This window comes from Procambarus clarkii, chromosome 50 (assembly GCF_040958095.1).
Source record: "Procambarus clarkii isolate CNS0578487 chromosome 50, FALCON_Pclarkii_2.0, whole genome shotgun sequence".
Classification (NCBI taxonomy): Eukaryota; Metazoa; Arthropoda; class Malacostraca; order Decapoda; family Cambaridae; genus Procambarus; species Procambarus clarkii.
In genome coordinates, this window is record NC_091199.1 from 18679976 (window position 1) to 18703823 (window position 23848).

General features: G+C 46.0%; 1 protein-coding gene across 1 annotated transcript in view; it reads left to right on the forward strand.

The window, feature by feature from the left end:
- LOC123772742 (uncharacterized) overlaps positions 1 to 23848 on the forward strand; it is a 192766-nt gene that overhangs the window by 74556 nt on the left and 94362 nt on the right. Inside the window, exons 7-8 of the mRNA XM_069303692.1 lie at positions 6192 to 6476; positions 12116 to 12396. Of these exons, the coding sequence (XP_069159793.1) occupies positions 6192 to 6476; positions 12116 to 12396 (566 nt within the window). The remainder of the gene's footprint in view (positions 1 to 6191; positions 6477 to 12115; positions 12397 to 23848) is intronic.

Below are 23848 nucleotides of genomic sequence, written 5' to 3' on the forward strand. Positions count from 1 at the left end.
GTTGTGTTTGCGGGGGTTCAGCTCTGGCTCTTTGGTCCCGCCTCTCAACCGTCAATCAACAGGTGTACAGATTCCTGAGCCTATCGGGCTCTATCATATCTACACTTGAAACTGTGTATGGAGTCAGCCTCCACCACATCTCTTCCTAATGCATTCCATTTGTCCACCACTCTGACACTAAAAAAGTTCTTTCTAATATCTCTGTGGCTCATTTGGGCACTCAGTTTCCACCTGTGTCCCCTTGTGCGTGTTCCCCTTGTGTTAAATAGACTGTCTTTATCTACCCTATCAATTCCCTTCAGAATCTTGAATGTGGTGATCATGTCCCCCCTAGCTCTTCTGTCTTCCAGCGAAGTGAGGTTTAATTCCCGTAGTCTCTCCTCGTAGCTCATATCTGTGTGTGTGTGTGTGTGTGTGTGTGTGTGTGTGTGTGTGTGTGTGTGTGTGTGTGTGTGTGTGTGTGTGTGTGTGTGTGTGTGTGTGTGTGTGTGTGTATGGTCTGACGCCTAGAAGCGTTTCGTAAAAGCTTCTTACATTCTTAAAGACTTCTTTATACTTAACACTACACTTATGATACATTTGATACACTGTATGAAACATTTGACATAACTCTTGCTTTTTATTGGTTTTGGGTGAGGTGGGTATTGGGAGAGTTGGGTACATGAGAATGGAAGTAACTGCAGAGGGCCTATTGGCCCATATGGTGCCTTGAAGTGGGTAGAATATAGTTGTGTATTAATTGGCTGGTGATTGCTGGTGTGAACTTTTCGATAAGTAGTGCCTCGCTGATGTCGAGCCGCCTGCTATCGCTGTACCTATCGATGATTTTTGTGTTGTTAAGACTTCTCTGGTGATGGTCTGGTTGTGAGAAGAGATTATATGTTCCTTGATGGATCCTTGTTGTTTATGCATTGTTCGTCGCCTGGAAAGAGACGTTATTGTCATGCCTATATACTGAGTTTTTGAGGCTTACAGTTACCAAGTGGCCATTTAAAGGCATCGACGATGTTGGTTTTCTTCAAAGCGTTCTGCTTGGTGTCTGGGGAGTTTTTCATGAGTAGACTGGCCTTTTTTAGTTTTTATAATAAATTATCTATTGTATTTTTTTATTTTTCTCTGTAGGAATGACGCTCCTATCACCAATATCTTTCGAGACCCTTTCCTCCGGGTCTCGAAAAGAGGTTCTTGTAAAATAGTCTAATATGGGGTACAAGTATATATATTCATTAATAAAAATTAGTTTTGCAGAATTGATATTTCCATTACCACCGACAATGAAGAAAAACATAAAAAATAATGAAAAAATTCATGTTAGAATTATTAATCTTACTTTTTCGGTCATATTCAACAACATATGTTTACATGAAAGACTGCTACCAAAATATATATATATATATATATATATATATATATATATATATATATATATATATATATATATATATATATATATATATATATATATATATATAACTTTTTAGACACTCAACCCACCAGGGGACTCGAACACTGGCCAACAAGGTGGCAGTTGCACGCTGTATCCACTACACTGCCACATTGTTGGCCAGTGGTCGAGTCCCCTGGTGGGTTGAGTGTCTAAAAAGTTATAAACTTCAGCTACTGGAATAGGGTAGTCTGTGCATATATATATATATATATATATATATATATATATATATATATTATTATATTTTGGTAGCAGTCTTTCCTGTAGACATATATTATTAAATATGACCGAAAAAGTAAGATTAATAATTCTAACACGAATTTTCTCAATCTTTCATACATTTGTTTTCACTTTTGGAGGTAATTCAAAAATCAATTCTCCAAAATTCATTTTTATTTCTAGTCTGACGCAACACGAGCGCGTTTCGTAAAACTTATTACATTTTCAAAGACTTTAGTTTACAAATACACAACTGAATAGAACTTACACATCTCCAATTTTGTTTATATCTACATTTGAGTGAGGTGGATGGGGTGAGGTCGCAATAATAGGTTATTAATTTCATCAACACAAGACAGAACAAGAGGTGGCATTAATAGGGTATTAATTTCATCAACACAAGACAGAACACGAAACAATGGGTATTGAAATGGAAGTGATTGTAGAAAGCCTATTGGTCCATATTTCTTGATGCTTCTATATTGGAGCGGAGTCTTGAGGTGGGTAGAATATAGTTGTGCATTAATTGGCTGTTGATTGCTGGTGTTGACTTCTTAATGTGTAGTGCCTCGCAAACGTCAAGCCGCCTGCTATCGCTGTATCTATCGATGATTTCTGTGTTGTTTACTAGGATTTCTCTGGCGATGGTTTGGTTGTGGGAAGAGATTATATATTCCTTAATGGAGCCCTGTTGTTTATGCATCGTTAAACGCCTAGAAAGAGATGTTGTTGTCTTGCCTATATACTGGGTTTTTTGGAGCTTACAGTCCCCAAGTGGGCATTTGAAGGCATATAAGACGTTGGTCTCTTTTAAAGCGTTCGGCTTTGTGTCTGGAGAGTTTCTCATGAGTAGGCTGGCCGTTTTTCTGGTTTTATAGTAAATCATCAGTTGTATCCTCTGATTTTTGTCTGTAGGGATAACGTTTCTATTAACAATATCTTTCAGGACCCTTTCCTCTGTTTTATGAGCTGTGGAAAAGAAGTTCCTGTAAAATAGTCTAATAGGGGGTATAGGTGTTGTGTTAGTTGTCTCTTCAGAGGTTGCATGGCGTTTCACTTTCCTTCTTATGATGTCTTCGACGAAACCATTGGAGAAGCCGTTGTTGACTAGGACCTGCCTTACCCTACAGAGTTCTTCGTCGACTTGCTTCCATTCTGAGCTGTGGCTTAGAGCACGGTCGACATATGCGTTGACAACACTCCTCTTGTACCTGTCTGGGCAGTCGCTGTTGGCATTTAAGCACATTCCTATGCTCGTTTCCTTAGTGTAGACTGCAGTGTGGAAACCTCCGCTCTTTTCCATGACTGTTACATCTAGAAAGGGCAGCTTCCCATCCTTTTCCATCTCGTAAGTGAAACGCAGCACAGAACTCTGCTCAAATGCCTCCTTCAGCTCCTGCAGATGTCTGACATCAGGTACCTGTGTAAAAATGTCGTCAACATACCTGCAGTATATGGCCGGTTTCAAGTTCATGTCGACTAAGACTTTATGGTCGATGGTACCCATGTAGAAGTTTGCAAACAGGACACCTAGGGGAGAACCCATGGCGACCCCATCTACTTGCTTATACATGTGCCCATCCGGGCTCAAGAAGGGTGCCTCTTTAGTACAAGCTTGGAGTAGTTTCCTTAGAATATTTTCGGGTATGTCAAGAGGAGTACAGGCTGGATCACGATACACTCTGTCGGCTATCATCCCGATTGTTTCGTCCACAGGTACGTTGGTAAACAGCGATTCTACGTCCAACGAGGCTCTTATCCCTGTGGCCCGTGTGCCCCGCAGTAAGTCAACAAATTCCTTTGGAGACTTCAGGCTGAAGGCGCAAGGAACATAAGGAGTCAGCAGGCCGTTGAGTCGCTTCGCCAGTCTGTACGTGGGTGTGGGTATCTGGCTAATGATTGGCCGAAGTGGGTTTCCAGACTTGTGTGTCTTGACATTTCCATACGCATATCCAGGTTTATATTCCCCAATGATCTTTGGCAGGTGGAGTCCGGATTTCTTGGCGTTCACAGTTTCGATCAGTTTGTTGACCTTTGCTTTCAATTCGGCTGTAGTGTCCTTCGTTACCCTTTGGAACCTTTGGAACAAGCCTGGAAACCCACTTCGGCCAATCATTAGCCAGATACCCACACCCATGTACAGACTGGCGAAGCGACTCAACGGCCTGCTGACTCCTTATGTTCGTTGCGCCTTCAGCCTGAAGTCTCGAAAGGAATTTGTTGACTTACTGCGGGGCACACGGGCCACAGGGATAAGAGCCTCGTTGGACGTAGAATCGCTGTTTACCAACGTACCTGTGGACGAAACAATCGGGATGATAGCCGACAGAGTGTATCGTGATCCAGCCTGTACTCCTCTTGACATACCCGAAAATATTCTAAGGAAACTACTCCAAGCTTGTACTAAAGAGGCACCCTTCTTGAGCCCGGATGGGCACATGTATAAGCAAGTAGACGGGGTCGCCATGGGTTCTTCCCTAGGTGTCCTGTTTGCAAACTTCTACATGGGTACCATCGACCATAAAGTCTTAGTCGACATGAACTTGAAACCGGCCGTATACTGCAGGTATGTTGACGACATTTTTACGCAGGTACCTGATGTCAGACATCTGCAGGAGCTGAAGGAGGCATTTGAGCAGAGTTCTGTGCTGCGTTTCACTTACGAGATGGAAAAGGATGGGAAGCTGCCCTTTCTAGATGTAACAGTCATGGAAAAGAGCGGAGGTTTCCACACTGCAGTCTACACTAAGGAAACGAGCATAGGAATGTGCCTAAATGCCAACAGCGACTGCCCAGACAGGTACAAGAGGAGTGTTGTTAACGCATATGTCGACCGTGCTCTCAGCCACAGCTCAGAATGGAAGCAAGTCGACGAAGAACTCTGTAGGGTAAGGCAGGTCCTAGTCAACAACGGCTTCTCCAATGGTTTCGTCGAAGACATCATAAGAAGGAAAGTGAAACGCCATGCAACCTCTGAAGAGACAACTAACACAACACCTATACCCCCTATTAGACTATTTTACAGGAACTTCTTTTCCACAGCTCATAAAACAGAGGAAAGGGTCCTGAAAGATATTGTTAATAGAAACGTTATCCCTACAGACAAAAATCAGAGGATACAACTAACGATTTACTATAAAACCAGAAAAACGGCCAGCCTACTCATGAGAAACTCTCCAGACACAAAGCAGAACGCTTTAAAAGAGACCAACGTCGTCTATGCCTTCAAATGCCCACTTGGGGATTGTAAGCTCCAAAAAACCCAGTATATAGGCAAGACAACAACATCTCTTTCTAGGCGTTTAACGATGCATAAACAACAGGGCTCCATTAAAGAACATATAATCTCTTCTCACAACCAAACCATCGCCAGAGAAATCCTAGTAAACAACACAGAAATCATCGATAGATACAGCGATAGCAGGCGGCTTGACGTTTGCGAGGCACTACACATTAAGAAGTCAACACCAGCAATCAACAGCCAATTAATGCACAACTATATTCTACCCACCTCAAGACTCCGCTCCAATATAGAAACCAATAGGCTTTCTACAATCACTTCCATTTCAATACCCATTGTTTCGTGTTCTGTCTTGTGTTGATGAAATTAATACCCTATTAATGCCACCTCTTGTTCTGTCTTGTGTTGATGAAATTAATACCCTATTAATGCGACCTCACCCCATCCACCTCACTCAAATGTAGATATAAACAAAATCGGAGATGTGTAAGTTCTATTCAGTTGTGTATTTGTAAACTAAAGTCTTTGAAAATGTAATAAGTTTTACGAAACGCGCTCGTGTATATATATATATATACATATATATATAAAAAAGTTTTCAGTTGCATATTGTCCTGGGGACCATTCAGGCTTGTTCGCATTTGTGTTCCTCACGTGTGCCCCAAAGAATGAGGTGATTTGGTAAAATGCTATGCCCAAGATTACTATCCGAGTGCCGGCGGTGGGGTGGTTCAAATAGCCTCAGCTATCACCTCATTATGTCCGGTCGTGATGGTCAAGTGGATTAAGGCGTCTTGTACATACCAGTTGCGTTGCTTCTGGGAGTATGGGTTCGAGTCACTTCTGGGGTGTGAGTTTTCAGTTGCATATTGTCCTGGGGACCATTCAGGCTTGTTCGCACATATATATATATATATATATATATATATATATATATATATATATATATATATATATATATATATATATATATATATATATATATATATTACTTACTATACACTAATAAATGTATTTTGTAACTAATGTTCTTTGATTTAGAAATTGAAAGTTTTTGACATATGATTTCTTGGATCACTTTCAATGAATCTGAGTATCATAAACTCTCGGATTCTGAAATTTGCTATTCATTTAATGACCAATTCAAAGGTCAAGGTTTATTTCACATAGAGACAAATGGTGAAGGAAAAATATTACTGGGGACATTCAGATGGTGTGACGCTGAGAGGGCATGAGCGTTGAGTCCTGCTGCACAGCCCTCACTCAGCTCAACTTCACCCACAGATCCTGCAGCAGGTTGAGAAGCGGATCCGATTCATCAGGCCATCGAGGCTGGCAATCTTTCCTCACCTACAAGATAAGTTCAGTTACACCTTCATGATCGATGAAGCCACACTGACTTTTGCCACGGCCAAGCCCCAGCTGCCGCCCCGCTGGCGGAGCCTCTACCACCCCTTCAGCGGGCAAGTGTGGGCGGCTGTGGTCGGCCTCCTCTTTCTACTCCCGCCCACTCTCCTACTGGTGAGTAAACGTTTTATGTGTGTTTTTAGTATTGAAAAACGTGTACAAGTGGGTTTTGCAGAGGGCGTACATTTTGTCCATGAGTATGAGTTTATTGTTGTTTAGAGTGTATATGTTGTGATAGAGGGTGTGTATTTTGTCCACTAGTATGTGTTTGTTGTTGTTGAGTGTTTATATGTTGTGGTAGAGTGTGTGCTTTTTGTCTATTAGTATATGTTTGTTTTGATAGAGAGTGTAGATGTTGGCAGAGAGTGTAGATGTTGGCAGAGAGTGTCCTTTTTGTCCATGAGTATGTGTTCGATGTAGTAAAGAGTGTACATATTGTGGGAGGATTTGTGTAATGTTCCTGCTGTTATTAATAGTGACCTAGGGTGTTGGGATTGTGGTAAAGTGCTACCTCATTATTGGAGATGATAACATGAATGTTGAGGTACAATGTTTTCTGTGGAAGAGGTAACTGTGCTGTGGCAATGAGTATATAAAATATGTGTGTGGGTGTATGGCGGTTCTTTGGATTTCTTGTTTGCTTATTGCCGCATCCTGTACCAACCTGCAATTGCACGCAACAGAACCAATGCCAGTGGTGGTCACACTGTAAGACGTCACTTTGCAGAAAGTCACATCAAACTAACCCCCGGGCGACAGAAAACACCAAGGTCCCTCTATCTTAGCGGGAGTGGGGCGTCAGGTGTAGGTCTGGACAACCCTCGATGCCAACAAGCAATAAAAGAACACTTCCCAACACAAGGATCACTAGTACTTCATCTGCTTGCAGCAGTCTAGATGATAAATGATAGGTCCTCACACCGAATTTATATTCAGTATAGAAGCTTTGGGGCTTGATCCCTGAGCCAACCCAATTATTAACACAAATTGCAAATAAAAATGGGCAGAGCATGACACTGGGGCAGTACTGCAGAATGAGGATTGACGTAAAGGCATGTGTAATAGTAAAATAAATCTATTCAATAAACTTATTAACTAATACACTATGACATACACTTCGTTACGTGAATCTAGAGTTCCACGGCATCAGCGAAGAACACCTTATTGCAGCAGGACTCCGTTCCCATCTGTGGAAATTCCCAACAAAATTATAGCATAATATGTCTAATAACATGGTTTATGAAAGCACATGATCCAGGCATGGCGCATGGCTATTTTAGAACAAACCAAACTCTCCCAAGACAGAAAGTGTCAAGTCAGGATATTTCGTCAGGATATTTTTGTGAACTCCATCAGAAGAAGGCCTCCTCAATTGATCCATATCAGGATATGTAATTACGTCTAATAGCTATAAGCATATGATGATAATATTCCAAAATAAATGCAAATATCCAGTGATTATTTGTTTAACCAAATACGTTTGTTTAACACTTGTATAAATGGATCCTTAAAACAGGCAGGGCACCTATACCCACCTTGGGGAGGATTGGACTAGTGCCCAGACGCTGATGCTATAGTAAACATTGCCCCACCATGACATAATGATATTCCACGAAGTGCACCCACTATCAAAAAGAATAAGAAGATATTCCACGATGTTTAGACTACTTTATTGTAGCCGGTTAAGATCTGTGGACCTTAACGGGGTGGTGGTGGTGTAAACTACATATAAATGTGTATAAACAGTAAAACACCCTTTTTAAAGAATTTTGTGTGACTTGCCTTAAAAAAAATCAGTGAGAAGAGTGTGTAATCACTGACGCCACATTTTCTCTCTCATGTTACTGGTCGTGAACCACAGTGTTACTGGTCGTGAACCACAGTGTTACTGGTCGTGAACCACAGTGTTACTGGTCGTGAACCACAGTGTTACTGGTCGTGAACCACAGTGTTACTGGTCGTGAACCACAATGTTACTGGTCGTGAATCACAGTCATACTGGACGTGAACCACAGTGTTTCTGGTCGTGAACCACAGTGTTACTGGTCGTGAACCACAGTGTTACTGGTCGTGAACCACAATGTTACTGGTCGTAAACCACAATGTTACTGGTCGTGAACCACAATGTTACTGGTCGTGAACCACAATGTTACTGGTCGTGAACCAGTGTTACTGGTCGTGAACCACAGTGTTACTGGTCGTGAACCAGTGTTCCTGGTCGTGAACCACAGTGTTACTGGTTGTGAACCAGTGTTCCTGGTCGTGAACCACAGTGTTATTGGTCGTGAACCAGTGTTACTGGTCGTGAACCACAGTGTTATTGGTCGTGAACCAGTGTTACTGGTCGTGAACCAGTGTTACTGGTCGTGAACCAGTGTTACTGGTCGAGAACCGCAATGTTACTGGTCGTGAACCACAGTGTTACTGGTCGTGAACCACAGTGTTACTGGTCGTGAACTACAGTGCTACTGGTCGTGAACCACAGTGTTACTGGTCGTGAACCACAATGTTACTGGTCGTGAACCACAATGTTACTGGTCGTGAACCACAATGTTACTGGTCGTGAACCACAGTGTTACTGGTCGTGAACCACAGTGTTACTGGTCGCGAACCAGTGATTCTGGTCGTGAACCACAATGTTACTGGTTGTGAACCAGTGTTACTGGGCGTGAACCACAGTGTTACTGGTCGTGAACCACAGTGTTACTGGTCGTGAACCACAGTGTTACTGGGCGTGAACCAGTGTTACTGGGCGTGAACCACAGTGTTACTAGCCGTGAACCAGTGTCACCGGTCGTGGACCAAAGTGTTACTGGTCGTGAACCACAATGTTACTGGTCGTGACTACAATGTTACTGGTCGGAAACCAGTGTTACTGGTCGTGAACCAGTGTTACTGGTCGAGAACCGCAATGTTACTGGTCGTGAACCACAGTGTTACTGGTCGTGAACCACAGTGTTACTGGTCGTAAACCACAGTGTTACTGGTCGTGAACCACAATGTTACTGGTCGTGAACCACAGTGTTACTGGTCGTGAACCACAGTGCTACTGGTCGTGAACCACAGTGTTACTGGTTGTGAACCATAGTGCTACTGGTCGTGAACCACAATGTTACTGGTCGTGAACCACAGTGTTACTGGTCGTGAACCACAGTGTTACTGGTCGTGAACCACAGTGTTTCTGGTCGTGAACCACAGTGTTACTGGTCGTGAGCCACAGTGTTTCTGGTCGTGAACCACAGTGTTACTGGTCGTAAACCACAGTGTTACAGGTCGTTAACCACAGTGTTACTGGTCATGAACCACTGTGTTACTGGTCGTGAACCACAATGTTACTGGTCGTGAACCACAGTGTTACTGGTCGTGAACCACAATGTTACTGGTCGTGAACCACTGTGTTACTGGTCGTGAACCACAGTGTTACTGGTCGTGAACCACAGTGTTACTGGTCGTGAACCACAGTGTTACTGGTCGTGAACCACTGTGTTACTGGTCGTGAACCACAGCGTTACTGGTCGTGAACCAGTGTTACTAGTCGTGAACCACAGTGTTACTGGTCGTGAACCACAGTGTTACTGGTCGTGAACCACAATGTTACTGGTCGTGAACCACAATGTTACTGGTCGTGAACCACAGTGTTACTGGTCGTGAACCACAATGTTACTGGTCGTGAACCACAGTGTTACTGGTCGTGAACCACTGTGTTACTGGTCGTGAACCACAGTGTTACTGGTCGTGAACCACAGTGTTACTGGTCGTGAACCAGTGTTACTGGTCGTGAACCACAGTGTTACTGGTCGTCTACCTCAGTGTTATTGGTCGTGAACCACAATGTTACTGGTCGTGAACCACAGTGTTACTGGTCGTGAACCACTGTGTTACTGGTCGTGAACCACAGTGTTACTGGTCGTGAACCACAGTGTTACTGGTCGTGAACCAGTGTTACTGGTCGTGAACCACAGTGTTACTGGTCGTCTACCACAGTGTTATTGGTCGTGAACCACAATGTTACTGGTCGTGAACCACAATGTTACTGGTCGTGAACCACAGTGTTACTGGTCGTGAACCACAATATTACTGGTCGTGAACCACAGTGTTACTGGTCGTGAACCACTGTGTTACTGGTCGTGAACCACAGTGTTACTGGTCGTGAACCACAGAGTTACTGGTCGTGAACCAGTGTTACTGGTCGTGAACCACAGTGTTACTGGTCGTCTACCACAGTGTTATTGGTCGTGAACCACAATGTTACTGGTCGTGAACCACAATGTTACTGGTCGTGAACCACAGTGTTACTGGTCGTGAACAAGTGTTACTGGTCGTGAACCACAGTGTTATTGGTCGTGAACCACAGTGTTACTGGTCGTGAACCACAGTGTTATTGGTCGTGAACCACAATATTACTGGTCGTGAACCACAGTGTTACTGGTCGTGAACCACAGTGTTACTGGTCGTGAACCACAGTGTTACTGGTCGTGAACCACAGTGTTACTGGTCGTAAACCACAGTGTTACTGGTCGTGAACCACAGTGTTACTGGAAGTGAACCACAGTGTTACTGGTCGTGAACCACTGTGTTACTGGTCGTGAACCACAGTGTTACTGGTCGTGAACCACAGTGTTACTGGACGTGAACCACAGTGTTACTGGTCGTGAACCACTGTGTTACTGGTCGTGAACCACAGTGTTACTGGTCGTGAACCACAGTGTTACTGGTCGTGAACCACTGTGTTACTGGTCGTGAACCACAGTGTTACTGGTCGTGAACCACAGTGTTACTGGTCGTGAACCACAGTGTTACTGGTCATGAACCACAGTGTTACTGGTCGTGAACCACAGTGTTACTGGTCGTAAACCACAGTGTGGTACTGGTCGTGAACCACTGTGTTACTGGTCTTGAACCACAGTGTTACTGGTCGTGAACCACAGTGTTACTGGTCGTGAACCACAGTGTTACTGGTCGTGAACCACAGTGTTACTGGTCGTAAACCACAGTGTTACTGGTCGTGAACCACTGTGTTACTGGTCGTGAACCACAGTGTTACTGGTCGTGAACCACAGTGTTACTGGTCGTGAACCACAGTGTTACTGGTCGTGAACCACAGTGTTACTGGTCGTGAACCACTGTGTTACTGGTCGTAAATTAGAGTGTTATTGGTCGTGATCTCTAGTGTTACTAGCTGTAAATTTCCATATCATAAATATACAAACAATGATGAAAAAAGTGTTTGATTTGATTTGTGTTCGTTGCGGGTAACAAATAAAACCGATTGTTCGTGCTGATGTAACGGAATTAAGTAATAGTTGGTTGTCAATTTTTTTATTTGTAAAGAGTTCTTTGACTTTATATGTAAGTTTATAAATTATCAGAGAGTGGATTGGTAAATTGTAACAGATTTTGCCTATATGATGGATTAGGTTATTTATATTATTGCAGAGGAAATTTATAATGGAAAAATGTATTTTTTGGTGTGTGGAGAAGTTATAATATAAAATAAATAAAAAATAATTGAAATTGTTGTTGAAATAAATGTTGAAAATAAATTTGAATTTGTTGTTGAGGGTGTATTGTGTGGAGAAGAATTTATGTCCTGATAGAGTGCTTGTTGTGTATAAGTCTTTATACCATTAAAGTTAGATCGAGAGCCGAAACTTGTCGAACAACTGACAAGAAAAACGGCTGTTATCTAGGAATAAAGGACCCAAGTCACTGTCTATGTTGCAAATGTTAAAATATATAATGAGAAGATCCCCTGCCAAGCTGTGTGCATGCAAGTCTCACTCACTGTTGTTGACTCTCAGGTTGCTCGCTTGGAGGTGACCATCACCCCAGAGGAAGGAGAAGGAAGGAGTCCCCCAGGACCCTTGCTGGTGACGCAGGACGTGGTGGGGACGCTTCTGGGGCAGGACCTCACCAGACGCCTCCCCAGCAGGAGCTCCACACAGATTGTGGTGGGAGCGTGGCTGGTGTTGGCCTTCATCGTGGGCACGGCTTACCGGGGCAACCTTACTGCCTTCCTCACTGTACTCAAGTACCCGGCCAGACCAGAGAACCTCGAGCAGCTCTTAAAGACAGATGCAAGGTGGGTACTGGCCAAGATCTGTGTCTACACGCTTGTTGCTGCTGTTGTGAGTCTATTATGTCTATTGTGACATCCTTGCTGCCTGCCTCACTGTGGTCAAGTACCCGGCCAGACCAGAGAACCTCGAGCAGCTCTTAAAGACAGATGCAAGGTGGGTGCTGGCCAAGATCTGTGTCTACACGCTTGTTGCTGCTGTTGTGAGTCTATTATGTCTATTGTGAGCATCCTTGCTGCCTTCTACCTGGAATTCAACCTCTGGAATTCCTCTGGTATCCCAACAGTCTAGGAACACATGCTAGTTACACTTTACTGAGTACTTTGATGACAGAGCGAGAGTGGTGTGATTATCATAATTTATCTTCCTTGTGGAACCACGATAGTTTGGTGCATCATTAAGAGTTGTGTTCGTCTTGCGAAACCGGTTCCATAATACCTCACCAGGCTGGGAATAATGTAGATTATATTCAACAGCACCGGGATCCATTTATTGTTAAGTAATAGTCACCCAAGTCCCAGATATTAATAGTTTATATTTGTTCACACACACACGCGCGCGCGCTCGCTCTTCGAAAACATTTCATAATATAGGAGATCTGTTGATACGAAGGAAAATCGTTGTGTAGTGATATTGAGAAGTGTAAGACTAGAAAAGAGCAATGTCAGGGGTTGTGTCCGATAGTAATTAGTCAAGAAACCATGTGTACGATATCAGTGCCACGACAGGCATCAGTGCCGTCACGGATACATAGGGATGGTCAGTTAGTGTGGCATAACTAGCTACGATAGTGAGGAATAAGTCATGCTGTCAAAACGTGTAGCTATACTGGCTACAAAAGGCTATAACGCTGCTAAGGGGAACAAGAAACTGTAGTCCTAGTGATATATAGCAGGTAATAGGGGTATCCTACTGTCCGGCAGCGGCGATTTGGTATCAACAGGCCTACAGGGACGACAACAATTAAGGCGGACATCGCTCCATAAACCACCTAGTTGTGCTTTGCGACGCTGACTTGGAAGTAAGTGCCTCTCTAAGCCAGTCATACACGGTGTACAGTGCCTTAATGTAATTATAAGTTTCGGATTTAAGTTGACCAAACCACACACTAGAAAGGGTGTGGTTTGGTCAACAATCGACTTGAGAATGGTCCAGGTCGAACCTTAAAGTCATCGTCCCTTCACTTTCTAGTGCGTGGTTTGGTCAACATATTTAGGCCACGTCATTGTGACTCCTCGTCTGCTTTTGGATTTAAGTTAAAATACAAAAAAGTATCCCGAGAGACTTATATTGGTATTAGTTTTTTTAGACGTGTGTGTGTGTTACATTATGCCGCCACTGGCTAAACCCCCACCCCTCTCACCATAACACGCCAAAACACACACACACACACACACACACACACACACACACACACACACACACACACACACACACACACACACACACACACACACACTTCTAACATGGATGAAAAATTTTCTGACTGATATAAAAATGAGGGCAGTGATCAGAGGCAATGTATCAGACTGGAGAAATGTCACAAGTAGAGTACCACAGGGTTCAGTTCTTGCACCAATGATGTTTATTGTCTACATAAATGAACTACCAGTTGGTATACAGAATTATATGAACATGTTTGCTGATGATGCTAAGATAATAGGAAGGATAAGAAACTTAGATGATTGTCATGCCCTTCAAGATGACCTGGACAAAATAAGTATCTGGAGCATCACTTGACAAATGGAATTTAATGTTAATAAATGCCATGTTATGGAATGTGGAATAGAAGAACATAGACATAGAGAACGGTATCGAGGCTGAGACTCAGAAAATCATCCAGGGAGAAGGTGGTAATAGTTTTTTGGATGAGAATGCCACAATATAAGCAACATTTGCAGAAATACTAACAAAAAATAACTCTGAAGTAATGACTGCAGTGATGGAGGTGGCTATGAAAGCAGCCACCTCACAGGAGGCGGCACGCTCCACTAGCCAACTGCTGGAAAGGAACAGATCAGTGGTTGCTGTGGATATTAAAGAGCAGGAAGGCTCTAATAGGACAGAGTGGAATGACAAGGACAAAGCAGCAGTGAATGAAGTACTAAAGTCACTAGACATGGAAGGGGCTGAGCAAAGCATTGAGAAGGTTTTCAGGCTAGGTTGGTACAACAAAGACTGAGACCGAGTGATAAAGATAGTGTTTGCAAATGAGAGCACAAAGGAGAAGATTCTATCAAGGAAGAGCTCCCTGAAAAACGTTGGAGAATTCAAAAATGTATTCCTCCAGAGAGACATGACAAGGGAGGAGAGAGCCATGGCGGCAGAAGCAAGGAAGAGGTGCAGGGCGAGAGGGGAAAACCAGGAAGTCACAGCTTCCAACACAACACCCCCAGAGGCGAGGGGGGAACCCACAACCAGCTACCCAGTAACACCAGAAGGGAGGACAACCCCGCCACCCTCCTCTGCATAGAAAACCCCCCTATCCCAAACCCTCCCTGCCCCCACTCAAATGTTCAGCCAAATCTCCCTCCCTCCACACCCAATCCCCACCCTTCTACCCCTCCCCTCCTCCCGAGTCCTCCCTCCCCCCCTTTCCTTCCTGTCCTCCCTCCCCTTTCACCCCATACCTTCCCTGTCCCTCCCCCTTCACTGGATCCCCCGCCCCTCATCCCAGTATCCTCTGAGACCCTGTTATCCACCTCACAGGACCTCACACCCATGGAACAGCCTCCCCTACCAGCAGAACACTCACCAAGGAGGCAATTTGAAAAGGGACAGAAGAAAGTGAGATTCAAAGCAATGTAGACTAACATAGATGGAATTACAAATAAAGCAAATGAGCTTGGAGAACGGGTACTAGAGGAAAACCCAGACATAATAGCCCTCACAGAAACAAAGCTAACGAAAACGATAACAAACGCAGTGTTCCCACAGGACTATTATGTTATGTGGAAAGAGATGGAAGGAAGAGGTGAGGGTGGTGTAGCTCTGGTGGTAAGAAAAGGCTGGGATATTGAGGAGATGGTTATTCAGGGCTGTGAAGGTTTCAGTGACTACATAGCAGATACCATAACAAATGGAGGGAAAAAAATCATAGTCGTAGTCATATATAATCCACCACCAAATGACAGAAGACCTAGACAGGAATATGACAGAAACAACATGGTCATCATTAACATAATAGAAAGAGCAGCTTCTGTTGCTAGCAGGAATGGATCTGGACTACTAATTATGGGAGACTTCAACCATGGGAAGATAGATTGGGAGAACAGAGACCCACATGGAGGACCAGAAACATGGAGATCTAAGCTGCTGGACGTGGCAACAAGAAACTTTCTAAGCCATCACTTCAAAGAACCAACAAGAATGAGAGGAGGAGATGAACCAGCAATGCTTGATTTGATATTTACCCTAAATGAGTAGGATATAAGGGAAGTTCAGATGGAAGCGCCCTTGGGAATGAGTGACCACAGTGTATTGAACTTTGAGTACCTGGTAGAGCTAGGAATTATCTCCCCCAGAAAAGAACTAGGAATCAAAAGGCTGGCATACCGAAAGGGGAATTATGAACAGATGAGAAGTTTCCTAAGTGAAATACCTTGTGACACAGATCTCAGAGATAAGTCTGTACAGGGTATGATGGACTACGTTACCCAAAAGTGTCAGGAAGCACTAAACAGGTTCATCCCGGCCCAAAGGGAAAAATCCGAGAAGCAACAGAAGAATCCATGGTATAATAGGGCATGTATGGAAGCGAAGAAACTGAACAAAAGGGCGTGGAGGAACTTCCGGAATAACAGAACACCAGAAAGCAGAGAGAGATACCAGAGAACCAAGAATGAGTATGTCAGTGTGAGAAGAGAAGCAGAGAAAAGTTTTGAAAATGATATAGCAAACAAAGCCAAGACCGAACCAAAGCTACTCCACAGTCACATCAGAAGGAAAACAACAGTGAAAGAACAGGTATTGAAACTTAGAACAGGCGAGGACAGATATACAGAGAATGACAGAGAGGTGTGTGAAGAACTCAACAAGAGGTTCCAGGAGGTCTTCACAATAGAACAAGGTGAGGTCACTGTGCTAGGAGAAAGGGAGGTAAACCAGGTGGCCTTGGAAGAGTTCGAAATTACGAGAGAGGAGGTCAAGAGACACCTGCTGGATCTGGATGTTAGAAAGGCTGTTGGTCCAGATGGGATCTCACCATGGATACTGAAAGAGTGTGCAGAGGCACTTTGCTTACCACTCTCCATAGTGTATAGTAGGTCACTGGAGACGGGAGACCTACCAGAAATATGGAAGATGGCGAATGTGGTCCCAATATACAAAAAGGGCGACAGGCAAGAGGCACTGAACTACAGGCCAGTGTCATTGACTTGTATACCATGCAAGGTGATGGAGAAGATCGTGAGAAAAAACCTGGTAACACATCTGGAGAGAAGGGACTTCGTGACAAATCGCCAACATGGGTTCAGGGAGGGTAAATCTTGCCTTACAGGCTTGATAGAATTCTACGATCAGGTGACAAAGATTAAGCAAGAAAGAGATGGCTGGGCAGACTGCATTTTCTTGGATTGTCGGAAAGCCTGTGACACAGTACCGCATAAGAGGCTGGTACATAAGCTGGAGAGACAGGCAGGTGTAGCGTGTAAGGTGCTCCAGTGGATAATGGAGTACCTAAGCAATTGGAAGCAGAGAGTTACGGTGAGGGGTGAGATCTCCGATTGGCGTGAAGTCACCAGTGGAGTCCCACAGGGCTCTGTACTCGGTCCTATCTTGTTTCTGATATATGTAAATGATCTCCCGGAGGGTATCGATTCATTTCTCTCAATGTTTGCGGACGATGCTAAAATTATGAGGAGTAAAAAAGAAGAGGACTGTTTGAGGCTTCAAGAAGACCTAGACAAGCTGAAGGAATGGTCGAACAAATGGTTGTTAGAGTTTAACCCAACCAAATGTAATGTAATGAAGATAGGTGTAGGAAGCAGGAGGCCAGATACAAGGTATCATCTGGGAGAGGAAATTCTTCAGGAGTCAGAGAAAGAAAAAGACTTGGGGGTTGATATCACGCTAGACCTGTCTCCTGCAGCACATATCATAAGGATAACATCAGCGGCATATGCCAGGCTGGCCAACATACGAATAGCATTCAGAAACTTGTGTAAAGAATCATTCAGAATTTTGTATACCACATATGTCAGGCCAATCCTGGAGTATGCAGCCCCAGCATGGAGTCCATATCTAGTCAAGGATAAGACTAAACTGGAAAAGGTTCAAAGGTTTGCTACCAGACTAGTACCCGAGCTGAGAGGTATGAGCTACGAGGAGAGACTACGGGAATTAAATCTCACTTCGCTGGAAGACAGAAGAGTTAGGGGGGACATGATCACCACATTCAAGATTCTGAAGGGAATTGATAGGGTAGATAAAGACAGGCTATTTAACCCAAGGGGCACACGCACAAGGGGACACAAGTGGAAACTGAGTGCCCAAATGAGCCTCAGAGATATTAGAAAGAACTTTTTTAGTGTCAGAGTGGTTGACAAATGGAATGCATTAGGAAGCGATGTGATGGAGGCTGACCCTATACACAGTTTCAAGTGTAGATATGATAGAACCCAATAGGCTCAGGAATCTGTACACCTGTTGATTGACGGTTGAGAGGCGGGACCAAAGAGCCAGAGCTCAACCCCTGCAAACACAACTAGGTGAGTACACACACACTGGTGGAAATTGAGTGCCCAAATGAGCCATAGAGACATTAGAAAGAATTTTGTCATCGTTATATTAGTAGACAAATGGAATGTACTTGGAAGTGATGTGGTGGAGGCAGACTCCATGCACATTTTCAAGGTGTAGATATGATAGAGCCCAGTAGGCTCAGGAACCTGTACACCAGTTGATTGACAGTTGAGAGGCGGGACCAAAGAGCCAGAGCTCAACCTCTACAAGCTCAAATAGGTTAGTACAAATAGGTTAGTACAAATAGGTGAGTACACACAAACACACTCACACACACGCACACACACACACACTCACACGCACACACAATGAATATAAGGATAGGGGCAGAAGGATTCACTACAAACGACAAGGAAGTGTGTGAGGAACTGAATAAGAAATTCCAGGAGGTCTTCACCGTAGAGCAAGGAGAGATTCCAGAGATAAGAGAGGGAATAGTTAACCAGGAAACACTATAAGAGTTTGAGATTACCAGCGGGGAAGTAAAGAAGTGTTTACTAGAGTTGGATGTGACAAAGACTATTGGCCCAGATGGAATCTCCCCTTGGATACTAAGGGAAGGAGCTGAAGCACTGTGCCTGCCACTCTCCATGGTGTACAACAAATCACTGGCAACAGGTGAACTGCCAAAAATTTGGAAGACGTCTAATGTAGTTCCAATATACAAGAAGGGTGATAGGCAGGAGGCATTGAAATACAGGCCATTGTCCCTAACTTGCATTCCATGCAAGATGATGGAGAAGATTGTGCGAAAAAAGCTAGTAGAACATCTGGAGCGAAAGAACTTTGTAGCACAACATCAGCAGGGGTTCAGAGATGGCAAATCATGTCTAACAGGTTTAATTGAGTTCTATGACCAGGTAACAAAAATTAGGCAAGAGAGAGAGGGCTGGGCAGACTGCATATTTCTAGACTGCCAGAAAACCTTTGGCGCAGTACGACATATGAGACTAGTGTACAAACTGGAGATGCAGGAAGGAGTGAAAGGGAAGGTACTCCACTGGATAAGAGAGTACCTAAGCAACAGGACACAGCGAGTCACCGTGAGAGGTGAGGTCTCGGAGTGGCGGGGAGTCGCCAGTGGAGTCCCACAGGGATCAGTCCTTGGACCTATACTGTTTCTGATATGCGTAAATGATCTCCCAGAAGAAATTGACTCATTCCTCTCAATGTTTGCTGATGATGCAAAAATTATGAGGAGGATCAAGACAGAGGAAGATAGTATAAGGCTACAAGATGACCTAGACAAACTGAAGGAATGGTCCAATAAACGGCTACTAAAGTTCAACTTAATTAAATGTAAGGTAATGAAACTAGGAAGAGGAACTAGGAGGCCAGTTACTGGATACCTAATGGGAGATGAAGTCCTTCACGAAACGGACAGAGAGAAAGATCTAGGAGTTGATATCACGCCAAACCTGTTTCCTGAAGCTATTATCAAAAGAATAACATCAGCGGCCTATGCGAGGCTGGCTAACATCAGAACTGCTTTGAGAAACCTGTGTAACGAATCCTTGAGAACCTTGTATACCACATATGTAAGTCCAATCTTGGAGTATGCAGCCCCAGCATGGAACCCGTACCTAGTCAAGCACAAGACGAAGCTGGAAAAAGTTCAGAGGTATGCCACTAGGATAGTCCCAGAACTAAGAGGCATGAGCTATGAGGACAGGCTGCGTGAACTGCATCTCACGTCGATGGAAGACAGAAGGGCTCGGGGAGACATGATCACCACATACCAAAATTTTCAGGTGAATTGACAGGGTGGACAAGGATGGATTATTTTGTCGTGAAGGAAAGCTTACTCTCAATATATTAATGTTTAATTAACTGATTTAAATTAATCGAAGGACCACCCTATTTTTACTAAGAAGGGAAACAGATAAATAAGCAATGGAAAAGGACTGAAATACCAGTGCCTGTGGATAATGTCACTATTAAGAATTATTCCTTGAATATTAATGGACTGTAAATTAAATTACTATTCAAGAAGTAAACTTTCCCTTCTTCACAAATGGGGGGTTAATACCAGAAGTAGAGTACTCCCAGTACACTTTATCCAGGCTGGTTCTTCCTCGAATAAATTAGTAACTAAGATATAAATAAAATAGACATTTGATAATTTGTTTAGTAGCAAGAATATATTGGACAATGATTATACGAGAAATTGTTCTCATATAAAATTCATGAGGCTATGAAATTATTCTTGACTTTCTAAATCTTGTAAATGATATATAATCTCATATTATTATTGGGTTTCAACCTTTCATTAATTAAGAATAACTAAATTAAAGTAATTTCAGCCGCTTAACTGTAACAGTGAATGGAGGTGCGGTGACGAGATGGCGTCATCTGGGACTTGCTGGAACACGTGATCCACTAGCATAGCGCGGGAAATTGTAGCAATCACGGCTGCTCCATCATATGCTGGAAATCTAATAGAGTGTAAAAAATGTCTACACATATTAGATTATGCCATTACAATTCAATGGAAGGGACAAATTAAATTCCTTGTGGACGTAATTGGTGTTTGGGGAGGTATAACGGCGTAACGATGGACAAAGTGCACAGTACATATATAGAGAGCTCCTATAAAAATACTAGAACACTTAACCTGCTGGTTGTCCACCGATGCAATCCTTGGATCGCTAATGGAGTAGTTGCACACTCCAAGGCCGATTAATAGCAAGGGCCTATTGCGTAATTGATGAAAGATTCGCCTCTCCCTGGACTAATGGCCGCCACGTTGTCTAAGCGTCGTCCAACCGCATGCCTCGTTGGCGTCCGACTCTTCTCCTCCCTCAACCCCTCTCTCGCGCATGCGCTACATATTAGTAGAAACGGAAAATTCTTTTCCTTGTAATTACTCTCCTTAATACGTCAATGAGAATAGAGTCGCAATTATAGGGAGTTAAATATTGTTTCCATCCTCGCTAATTGCCAATAGTTATGAACAGTATTCTTATTGAACGAGAAATGGAGAGAAGTTCTGTTTCTTCGATGACGGTTTAATATAACAGATAAACTGTTATATAGTGATATTTTAGTTGATAACTCGTTGTTATTGAATCACTAGTTGTTATATTATCAGGTGTTAATTCTTGTAAAGAATACTGATTGAGGTTGAGAATATTATTCAATTCTGTGACATGTTGACAATAATTATGTCTTGCTGGATATTATCTGACGCAATACTAGCCCAGCAAACAATTTTAGGTTGCCACAACATATCTGGAAAGTATTTGAAAGTATTGGAAACGTTTGTTTTATCGTATCAGATACGATATTGTGTGTGGACTTAAATAGGTTTCCAAAACTTATAACCAACACATATGTATCTAACACTAATTTGAGATGTTGTGGCAACTTTACACTCCTAACATGAGTCATTCATAATCCATTCATATACCAATATGAATCTCTTATGAAAGGTTTGAGCCAATAATCTGAACCCTTTTTACATCTTTGTGTTTAAAGTTAAATTTCTTGAAATTAAATTATATTTTATATTATATTATTTTTATTATATTTTATATTATATTATTATTTTCAATTTAAATATTAAAACCAATTTAAGGGTAAAAAAAATCTAATAATTTATATTTCTTTTATTATTTACTAACAATTATAGTTATTTACTAACGGAGAGAGGGGAGGCTGTACGGCAGAGAGTGGCGGCTGTGGCGGACAGTGGCGGCGGTGGCGGATAGTGGCGGCGGGCGGACAGTGGCGGCGGGCGGACAGTGGCGGCGGCGGGCGGACAGTGGCGGCGGGCGGACAGTAGCGGCGGTGGCGGACAGTGGCGGCGGGCGGACAGTGGCGGCGGTGGCGGACAGTGGCGGCGGTGGCGGACAGTGGCGGCGGGCGGACAGTGGCGGCGGGCGGACAGTGGCGGCGGGCGGACAGTGGCGTCGGGCGGACAGTGGCGGCGGTGGCGGATAGTGGCGGCGGGCGGACAGTGGCGGCGGGCGGACAGTGGCGGATAGTGGCGGCGGGCGGACAGGGCGGCGGCGGGCGGACAGTGGCGGCGGGAGGACAGTGGCGGCGGGCGGACAGTGGCGGCGGGCGGACAGTGGCGGCGGGCGGACAGTGGCGGCGGTGGCGGATAGTGGCGGCGGGCGGACAGTGGCGGCGGTGGCGGATAGTGGCGGCGGGCGGACAGGGCGGCGGCGGGCGGACAGTGGCGGCGGGAGGACAGTGGCGGCGGGCGGACAGTGGCGGCGGGCGGACCGTGGCGGCGGTGGTGGACAGTGGCGGCGGCGGGCGGACAGTGGCGGCGGCGGGCGAACAGTGGCGGCGGCGGGCGGACAGTGGAGGCGGCGGGCGGACAGTGGAGGCGGCGGGCGGACAGTGGAGGCGGCGGGCGGACAGTGGAGGCGGCGGGCGGACAGTGGCGGCGGCGGGCGGACAGTGGCGGCGGCGGGCGGACAGTGGCGGCGGCGGGCGGAAAGTGGAGGCGGCGGGCGGACAGTGGAGGCGGCGGGCGGACAGTGGAGGCGGCGGGCGGACAGTGGCGGCGGCGGGCGGACAGTGGCGGCGGCGGGCGGACAGTGGCGGCGGCGGCGGGCGGACAGTGGAGGCGGCGGGCGGACAGTGGAGGCGGCGGGCGGACAGTGGAGGCGGCGGGCGGACAGTGGAGGCGGCGGGCGGACAGTGGAGGCGGCGGGCGGACAGTGGAGGCGGCGGGCGGACAGTGGTGGCGGCGGGCGGACAGTGGTGGCGGCGGGCGGACAGTGGTGGCGGCGGGCGGACAGTGGTGGCGGTGGCGGACAGTGGCGGCGGTGGCGGACAGTGACGGCGGTGGCGGACAATGGCGGCGGTGGCGGACAGTGGCGGCGGTGGCGGACAGTGGCGGCGGTGGTGGACACTGGCGGCTGTGTCTGGCGGGCGGTGGCGGGGTCTGTGATGAGTGGTGGCGGCTGGCGGTGGTGGGTGGTGGCGGCGGTGGTGGTGGGTGGTGGTGGCGGTGGCGGCGGCTGGTGGTGGCGGCGGTGGTGGTGGGTGGTGGTGGTGGCGGCGGCGGCTGGTGGTGGTGGGTGGTGGCGGCGGTGGTGGTGGGTGGTGGTGGCGGCGGCGGCGGGTGGTGGGTGGCGGCGGCGGCTGGTGGTGGTGGGTGGTGGCGGCGGCTGGTGGTGGTGGGTGGTGGCGGCGGGTGGTGGTGGGTGGTGGCGGGCGGTGGCGGGCGGTGGCGGGCGGCGGCGGCTGGTGGCGGGCGGTGGCGGGCGGCTGCGGCTGTGGTGGGTGGTGACGATCGGCGGTGGGGGGGGCTGGTGGCGGCTGGCGGCTTGCGGTGGCGACTGTGGCAACGGGCGGTGACTGCTGATAGCGGGCGGTGGTGGCGGCTGGTGGCAGGTGGTGGTGGCGGTGGTGGCGGCTGGTGGTGGTGGCAGCTGGTGGCGGTGATGGCGGCTGGTGGTGGTGGCAGCTGGTGGCGGTGATGGCGGCTGGTGGTGGTGGTGGTGGCGGCTGGTGGTGGTGGCAGCTGGTGGCGGTGATGGCGGCTGGTGGTGGTGGTGGTGGTGATGGCGGCTGGTGGCGGGCGGTGGCGGGCGGTGGCGGCTTGTGGCGGCTGGTGGTGGCGGCGGTGGTGGGTGGTGGTGGTGGGTGGTGGTGCCGGCTGTGGTGGGTGGTGGCGGTGGTGTCGGCGGCGGCTGTGGTGGGTGGTGGCGGCGGCGGCGGTGATGGGTGGTGGCGGCGGCGGTGGTGGTGGGTGGT